At 46.2% G+C, this 9938-nt stretch overlaps 1 protein-coding gene across 1 annotated transcript; it reads left to right on the top strand.

Annotated features, from left to right (window-relative positions):
• Positions 1-4297: 4297 nt before the first annotated feature.
• LOC135395656 (uncharacterized) lies at positions 4298-9628 on the top strand. Its single transcript, XM_064626752.1, has one exon. It carries the CDS (start codon positions 4298-4300, stop codon positions 9626-9628), a length of 5331 nt encoding a protein of 1776 aa, XP_064482822.1.
• Positions 9629-9938: the final 310 nt, after the last annotated feature.

Here is a 9938-nt window from a genome sequence, read left to right as displayed (position 1 = left end):
TCCCTTACTCTTGTGCCGTTGACCCCTGGGTCCTTCGCGTATTTTTTCCCGCTTATCGGCGGGCGGCGCGTGTGCGGAGGGTTGTCCGCGCGCTTATAACATGCATATACATGCAAAGAGGAGTCATACACAAAAAGTACAAGTTGAAATATATTTATTAAAGCCAATAGTGCTGGGAATTGTGCCAATTCTAATGCCAATAGTGCTGCCAATTGTGATGCCAATCAGGTGAAAGAGAAAAACCCAGCAGAAAAATCTTCACGACCTCAAACACATGAAACAAAACACAAGACAATACATGTAAAGACCGGAGCACCGCACCAACGACATGAAAGATGACTAATTATAATATGAAACTACATTCGCTCTCAATATTACAGACAATACTGATGCCACATTGGATAATCTGAAAAAGATACATTTTAACGTAACCACCATCATTGCAATAGCTGGATTTTAATTACAAGTGCCGATAGATGTATGTAATTAATCGTGAACAGCAGAGACCATGGAAGACCATTGAACATGAACGACAAGAACGATACGAACACAAAAGGAAATAAAATCTATAACACTACATTTAATCAAATAAGGTATTCTTAATCAATACAATTCCAATCAAAATTACAAGTTTTATCACAACAAGTCTGAGTCGCGATCACTATTATCGCAACACTAATAATTTCCTCATTACTTATTATCATAGGGAATCTAATGTGGATAGCGCAGACGTAAGGAAAGAATTCGAATCCACACGATCTTCCTGCTGTCCTCTCTCCGTCTGTCCACATCTGTACGTCGCTCATAGCCACAGTTGCTTCGCGGCGCTAACACGCAATAAAAAAAAAGAAAAAGAATCCACACGATCAACAGATAGCATTAATATAGAACCAAACCCACATATCCCCCAAGATGTAGGGAAATAATAGCTCAACAATCTATCAAAATGAGAAACATTACAAATTTAATACCCTGACTAGCACAGGCTTAGCACTGAAGAACGGAGGAACACTCTAAGCGGCGCCACGTAAACAACAGAGGACAATAATCTATCATTTTAACTATCAGAAAATCATCTTCGTGACTTAATCTAATCGAAGAACATACAATTTTCACTCTAACGAATGCTACAAGCCCTACTTAGTTTTATGAATTCAATACAGAAAATAGATATGTTAAAACCGAAGTTCACCGCATAGCACGCTCCTAGCTAACAACCAGCTCTAATGATATCTGCCCTGATTTGTTGAAGACGGGAGGCGTACGCCTGTTTTGTGACAGTTATGAACATTTCGAGCGCAATAGGGAATCTAAGTTTCATATTCCAACATTACACAACTTGTAATTAATCAATTTCTAATTAAGTGAATAGCATAGACGTAAGGAAATAATGAGAAACAACAGAATCAACAATCCCTGGGAGACCATGGCAGACCATGGGACACGACGACAAGAACGACACAAACACAAGAGGAAATAAAATCTATAACACTACATTTAATCAAAGAAGATATTCTTAATCAATACTTTCACAATCAAAATTACAATTGTATTATAAAAAGTCTGAGATGTGACCACCATCATAGCGAGATTTTAATTACAAGTGCCGATAGATGTATGTAATTAATTGTGGACAGCAGAGACCCTGGAAGACCATGGGACACGACGACAAGAACGACACGAACACAAGAGGAAATAAAATCTACGGCAAAGGACACTACATTTAATCACAGAAAATATTTTTAATCAATACGATTACAATCAAAATTACAAGTTTTATTATAACAAGTCTCAGACGCGATCACTATTATTGCAATACTAATAATTTTCTCATTATCATGTTTCTTATTAAGTGTTTTAAGTAATTTCGAGCGCAATAGGGAATCTAAGTTTCATATGTTTTGTTCCAACATTACACAGCTTTTAATTAATCAATTTCTTATTAGGTGAATAGCATAGACGGAAGGAAAAAAATGAGAAACAACAGAATCAGCAACTAGCATTAATAGAGCGCTAAACCTGCACATCACCCAACAGGTAAACAACAGATACATACAGGAATATAATAACGAAACAATCTGCCAAAAGGAGAAATATTACAAATTTGATACAGACTTAACGCTGAAGAACAGAGGAACACTCTAGGCGGCGCCACGTAAACAACAACAGAGGAAAATAATCTATCATTGAACCATCATAAAATCATCTTCGTGACTTAATCTAATCGAACACTATACAATTTTCATTCTAACGAACGATTACATTGATGTGGCGTGCAACAGCACGGTACAATATGAGAGGATCTCGGTTTTTCTTCAAAGTCCGCAGACATTATATTATCTCTATCTATACGACCAAAGCACTGCGCATGCTTTATCACTCGAAGGCTCAAAGGGTTGGGGGCTATATTCCTGTTCCTTCTTCCAGCAAACAGGACGCTCTCAAGGTCAGATAAGGGAGTACAAAGGCGATATATTTTAATGTACATCGCAAATAGATGTCGGCATTATTCGCGGGGATCACTATCTTTCCACGCATCCTTTCCTTGAAACTAGAGCTCTATGTTAAAGGTTTTCTTAAGGAACGCGTTTTGTAACACGTTTCACAGATTAAACGTTTTCTTAAAACACGTTTAAACGTGTTCTGTTAGATATGCGTTCAACAGCACGTATACGTATTTTATCATTTTCCCAGAATACGTTTAAACGTTTTCGTTTGCATAAACGTACAGCGGCACGTATATGTATATAAACGTTTTCCTAGGAGGTGTTTAATCGTTTTCTTTTACATAATCGTTTTTTAATTGTTTTCTTTTCTCTTCTAAACACTACAGCTTACTTTCCTTGAAAGACAGTGCAGGGTATCGTTAAAGTGGCATATTGCTTTATCCCGCTAATTTGTGACCGTCTTATGTTTAATAAAGAACAGTCACAGCGCAGGGCGCATTTCATTCCGTTTCTTGGTGGTTAATAAAGCGTTGGCACGACCCCGCGTTCGCAGCGCACTCCGAACTCCGCTCCGAGTGCACTCATGGCATTGGGATCACTGACTCTCCAAAAACGGAGCTTTATCCCCGAGCAAGTAGTCGCTCAAGGTGACAGTCTTCTGCGTTGGTCTTTTTACCAAAATACTATTCGCGTAAGTACGAAATTTTTACGTTAATACGTTTATTAAATACGGAATACGTCATCACCGCCATTACGAGCTCGACATGTTTAAAACTATAGTGAAGCACGTCGGTTCATAATGAAATGTACAACGAAAATGAACACAAATAGGGTTGCTTAAAAGCCAATTATGAACTGAAGTAATAAGCTACATATAAGACAATGAGAAACTGGCGTAGTTGGTACTTATTACTGATGGGAACCACGGACGCGCCAGGCATAACGGGGACAACCTCTGTCTCTGTCCCCGTAATGCCTGGCGCGTCCATGTTTCCCATTACTAACGATAAGAAGTTGCTGAAATAGCTATCCGTTTCGAAATTGCGCTTCGTATTATGGGGGGGATAGGTTTATTATATTAAAAAAATAGGTGGGAAAAGTTAGCCACCGCTACGGTAGCTTGCTATTCTCAGGAAAGAAAAGAAAGGAAAAAAGGAAGGGAAGGACAAATAAAAAGAAAAACAAATAAAATAAAACAAAAAAGAAAAACAAACAGAAAGACAAACAAACAAAAGGAAGACAAACAAAAGGAAAGCAAACGACAGGTAAACAAACGAATGGAAAACACGTATTAACAAGATGTTTAAACGACCTTGACATAACGCTCAACCACTTCATTTTAACAAAACGCTTAAACGTTTCATATTAACGACACGTCCAAACGTTTCGCATTAACAAAACGTTTAAACGTTTCGCATTAAACAAAACGTTTAAACGTTTCATAAGGAAACGTTTTCCCGACCTTACGGTAACCTAAACGGCGTATGAAACGTTTAAACGGAAGCGTTTTAAACGAAAATCGGAAAAACGTGTTAGATCCCGAGCCCTTGTGTAAATATGTTTAAAAGGGACTATCATTGGACGACGACGTTGAAGCGATATCATGAACCACGTGACATCGAATGACTTCTTCACTTTCTTACTCTCTCTTGTTGGGTTGTGTGACACGTAGGAGTAAAGCTCCAAGTAGTTTTTTAGACTGAGTCTCTCTGGCCTATCTTTTCGGGGCTAACTTGGGGCATTCTTGTGGATACAACGCCGTTCCCGCTCAAGGTAATTTAACATAGTGGTGCCGAAACCCGGGATACGGAGAACAAGGAAATCCACAGCATCGAACGAGCCCTTCAGTCATGCCTAATACGAACGATCCGGAGAGGCTTAGGAGCAAGCGTGGAGCAAGGAGAGCGCAAGTCACGAAGCTTACAAACGATGCTGCTGCGGCACTTCAGGACCACAACACTACAGCGCTGGCTATTCACGTTCTCCTGGAGAAGCTGATTCAATGCAGCAAGGAACTCTATGCGCTAGATCGTGAAGTTGAGGAGCACACTCCCGCTGAAGACTTCGACACGGATTATGCATCTGTGCTACAGTATGAAGAAAAGATCACAGAGTATATTGCCAAGTTAACTCGGACCTACGAACAGCTTCAAGTAGCGACGACATCGGACTCTCCACCAGCGGTACCGACAACGATTGGGTCCCTAACGGCACCATCTGGCTCTGGCGTCAAGCTACAACGCCTGCAGCTCATGAAGTTTCGTGGCGATCTTGCAGAATGGCAGCCCTTCTGGGAGCAATACAAGGCAAACATACACGAAAACAGGAAGCTAAGTAAACGTGACAAGTTTCACTACCTTCGTTCATTGCTTCTGGGACCGGCTGCTGCAGCCCTGTCAGGGCTCCAAACTACTGAGGCGGCCTATGACGACGCGATTGCCCTGCTCACGCAACGTTTCGGAGATAAAGGAAGGCTCGAGAGGCAATACTTAGAGAAACTGAGGACGCTCCCACGTGTCAGATCTTCAATGGACACGGCGGCTCTGCGGAGGCTCTACGACTACGTACAAACGAATACCTGTGGACTTCGCTCATTGGGAGTCCCAACTGTAACTTATTCGTCAATGATGACTGAGATATTGCTGGCTGCACTGCCACCCGACCTTCGACTAGATTATTACCGTGGACATGCCCAAGGCGAGACATCATCTCCTGCAGCAAACGACCAGTCCCCTGCCTCCGAAGATGAAAACGCGGCCTCTTCAGCCTGTTCGGAAGAGCTGAACAAGCTTCTTGGATTCTTGAAGAAAGAGGTTGAAAGCAGAGAGAAAAGTGGATTATGTGTCCAGCTGGACGACAAGCAGCGCAAACAGCGGGCGACCACTACCAAGGGTCATGCTGGTACGCCGTCGGCCCTTGCTTTGCACAGCCGGACAACGGCGGGTCTACTAAGCTGCATCTTCTGTAATGAAAAATCTCACACAACGGAGACATGCAAGGCTGACGTACCATTGGAGGATAAAAAGAAGGCTCTCGCTAAGAACCGACGCTGCTTTCGATGTACGAAAAGCTACCACAGTTCTAAAGAGTGTCGGTTCAGGGGAAAATGCTCAAAATGCGGTGGTCGGCACGTGGACACTATGTGCGACCCTAACTGGAAGCCCAAACCGATCGAAGGCGGACAGGCCACGAACGCTTCGCACACGTTAGAAGCTCCTGGGCTAATGACAGCGGTCTCCCATCTGAGCACTGTCCTCCTACAAACATTTCGCGCATGGGCAGTGGCGAACTACAGGTGCCTGTACATTCGAGGTATCGTGGACAGTGGAAGTTCCAGGACGTTCATCCGCGAGGACCTCGCCCAAGAACTTGGTTTGAAGGAGGTGGCACAAGTGGTGATCGGCATCCATACGTTCGCCTCGGGATCGGACTGCACGCCTATCAAGCGGAGCGTGGTGGAGGTGACTGTTAGGAGCCAGTACGGTAATGAAGAGATTACTCTTGCGGCCATCGTTGTACCTCTGATTTGTAAAGACATCGAAGAATCACCAGTTGACAGTGAACATGTGGTGGAACTGGGGGACTGCGGGGAGCAGATCGCCGACATTGTTGCTTTTCCTGGCATCCCTCAAGTCAGTGGCATCAGTCTGCTAGTCGGATCTGATCAAGTGTCAAAACTAATCTCAGGAGAAATCCGCTGCTATGGAAGACAGCAAGAACTGGTTGCGGTAAAGACTAAGTTGGGTTGGACCTTCCAGGGCCCAAGTGCTACGAAGTCTCTCATCGCACGGCAATCTGACAGCCTCATAGTGCTGAGGACAAACGTTAACTGCATGACCATACAAGACGAAGAGATACGGCGAATTTGGGAGGTCGAAAACACAGGCATCAACGAAAACCCCTCACCAACGGCTGCGGGTAATGAAGTACTGGCAGAGTTTCAGCGTAACATAAAGATTGCCAACGGGCGTTATGAGGTGTGCCTCCCCTGGAAGCACATCGACGTCCCCTTGCGTGACAATCGCGATATTGCGGAGAAAAGACTGAGGCGGTTGGTAAATCGGCTGGCACATGATGACGAGCTGATTACGGAGTACGACAAAAATATTCGAGCCTATCTGCTGAGCGGCCATGCTGAACCAGTGCCTGCATCTGGGTCGAAGCCATCCAAACGCGTGTACTACATGCCCCATCGTGAGGTCATCCGACCTCAGTCAACGTCAACGAAAATGCGGGTCGTCTTTGACGCGTCATCGCATTCTGGCTCTTGTACATCTCTCAACGACCACCTAGAAAAGGGGCCAAAGGTGCAACCAGACTTGTTGGACGTATTGATCCGCTTCAGAATGCACTCGATTGGAATTACTGCGGACATAGAAAAGGCTTTTCTGCAGATCAGCGTTGACGAACGCGACAGGGATGCCTTGCGTTTCTTATGGTTTGACCATGTGCCGCAGCGGAAGAACTTAACCCTCAGTACGAATATTGTGGAATGGCGGATGCAGCGTGTACCTTTCGGCACATCGGCTAGTCCATTCCTGCTCGCGGCAACGCTACTGTACCATTTCAACTGCGTCACCGGTGGTCTGCAGGAGACGGCTGAGGTCCTAGCCTCATCATTCTATGTTGACGACCTTCTGACCGGAGCAGCGGACGTGGAGTCAGCAATTAAGCTCTACAGGGAAGCAAACGACATCACTGAGAAAGCGAAAATGCGCCTATGCAAGTGGGCTTCTAACTGTGCAACTCTTCGAGATGTTTTTGCTCCAGAGGAGGGGGTTGTCCCGAACAGTGACTGCAAGACGACAAAGGTGCTTGGGACGGTGTGGGACAAAAGCGAGGATACACTTTCGTGTAGTTTAGACTCAATCCTCAACTACGTCGATCGCCTCACAGGCACCAAACGCAACGTACTGCAAGCTGCAGCCAGGATTTACGACCCTCTCGGATTCCTTAACCCGTTCACCGTGCGAGCAAAAATGCTGTTCCAAGCTTTGTGGGTTGAGGAGAATGAGTGGGATTCACCTATGTCAGAAGACAAGCAAAAACTCTGGAACGAATGGTGCAGCGAAATTCCGGAACTGACAAAGGTCAGCGTGGACCGTTGCTTCCTGCCAAGCGGTCACAGAAATCCGCAACTCCACATATTTTGTGACGCAAGTCCCAAGGGCTACGGGGCTGTAGCGTATCTTCGAGTTGAGAACAAAGACGGAACTGTGACATCAACAATTGTTCTCTCTAAATCTCGAGTAGCCCCCCTTAAAAAGTTGACCCTGCCTCGCCTGGAACTAATGGCTGCGTTGATCGGCTCGAGAATGTTGAACTACCTTAGGCGGACCTGCACAGGATTGGATTTTGACTACTTCCTATGGTCGGACTCAATGATTGCGCTTTGGTGGATAAGAAGACCCCCGAGCGAATGGAAGCAGTTCGTGAGCAACCGCGTTGAGGAAATTCAGCAAAAGACCGATCACCGAAGATGGAAACATTGTCCGGGGACGGACAACCCTGCCGATTGTCTTACTAGAGGCATGCCCGCGAGGGCACTGGTGGATAGCAGCACCTGGTGGCAGGGACCCGCTTGGCTTCATCTCGACTCGTCAAGTTGGCCAAACAGCGACGTCGAATGGGACGACATGACAAACGACGAGAGGAGTTTCAAATCTAGCATCCTGCAAGTCTCGGTGTCATCGAATTCGGCAATCATGGATGCAGAGAAATACAGCAGCCACCGGAGACTGACAAGAGTTACCGCTTGGGTCCTACGCTTCGAGCGTAACGTGCGATGCCGTAACGGTCGAACTGTCGGCACTCTAACGGTCAAGGAGCTCAACGACGCGGATAACCTTTGGGTAAAGCAGGCACAGGCGGAGCATTTCGCCGAGGAGGTTAATCTGCTACAGATGGGTCATCCAGTGGCACCTGATTCAAAGTTGGCCAATCTGCGACCGTACCTGGACGACAACGGCATCATACGCTTATGGACGAGACTGCAGTGCGGAGCAGATGGAGAGGACGTGAAATGTCCAATCATACTTCCCCGCGCGCATCACTACACGAAACTTGTTGTGGAACGTGCTCATCACAGAACACTGCACGGAGGCTTGCAAGACACATTGAACGAAGTAAGAGAGCGCTGGTGGATTCCACAAGGCCGACAACTAACAAAAGCGCTCATATTCCGATGCATCACCTGCTCGCGTAATCGGGTCAAGGCAGCTTCAGCTCCCACTGCTCCACTGCCATCTGACAGAATTACTCCCAACCAGCCCTTCGAAGTAGTGGGAGTGGACTTTGCTGGGCCTGTGATGGTGCGATCCGAGCGCGGCTCGTCAAAGTCGTACATTGCGCTTTTTACGTGCGCAACAACGCGGGCCGTGCACTTCGAACTCGTTTCGGATCTTACAGCACGCTCATTTCTCATGGCGTTTCGCCGTTTCGTTTCCCGACGAGGATTACCGAATACTGTGTACTCGGACAATGCATTGACCTTCAAGAAAGCGTGCCGGGATATTCAGAAGTTGCAGACGGCCGTGCGACAGAGCGAGATCCAGGATTATTTCGCCTCCCACCAAATAAAGTGGAAATTCATCGTTGAGAGGGCAGCGTGGTGGGGCGGCTGGTGGGAAAGGCTAGTGCGTACGACGAAGCAGTGTCTCCGAAAGGTACTTGGACGACAGTCTTTAACGTTCGAAGAGATGATGACTGTGCTGCAGGACGCCGAAGCGTCGATAAATTCTCGCCCGCTTACGTACTTACACGAATCACCTGACGAGCCTGCCGCGTTGACGCCTGCTCACCTGCTGATTGGTCGACGACTCATCGCACTTCCGAGTGGTGAACATCAACAGCCGTCATCTGCGACCGACCTTTCCCGTCGATGGTGTCACCGCCAGAGAATAGCTGATCATTTCTGGAGAAGGTGGCACAGAGAATATCTGCTACATCTGAGGTCTGCCCACGTCTCTAAGCCCGTGGGGTACCATTCGCTGAAGGAAGGAGATCTTGCCTTACTGCATGAAGACAAGGTTCCACGCAATCTTTGGAAAACCGTGCGGATTGTGACGCTACACAAGGGAAGGGATGACAAAGTCCGAGCATGTACCATAAAGCTGCCAACGGGGAACGTGACAAGAAGACCGGTACAGCTACTATACCCCCTTGAAGCATTGCTGGGATGAATTTCATTCGGCGGGGGAGGATGTGTAAATATGTTTAAAAGGGACTATCATTGGACGACGACGTTGAAGCGATATCATGAACCACGTGACATCGAATGACTTCTTCACTTTCTTACTCTCTCTTGTTGGGTTGTGTGACACGTAGGAGTAAAGCTCCAAGTAGTTTTTTAGACTGAGTCTCTCTGGCCTATCTTTTCGGGGCTAACTTGGGGCATTCTTGTGGATACAACGCCGTTCCCGCTCAAGGTAATTTAACACCCTACTTGAAACGGAAGTCTTTCGTGAAAGTGGATGACAGGTCGGCTAAGTT

This window comes from Ornithodoros turicata, chromosome 5 (genome assembly GCF_037126465.1).
Source record: "Ornithodoros turicata isolate Travis chromosome 5, ASM3712646v1, whole genome shotgun sequence".
In the NCBI taxonomy this organism is placed as follows: Eukaryota; Metazoa; Arthropoda; class Arachnida; order Ixodida; family Argasidae; genus Ornithodoros; species Ornithodoros turicata.
This window is presented reverse-complemented; position numbering and strand designations above follow the sequence as displayed.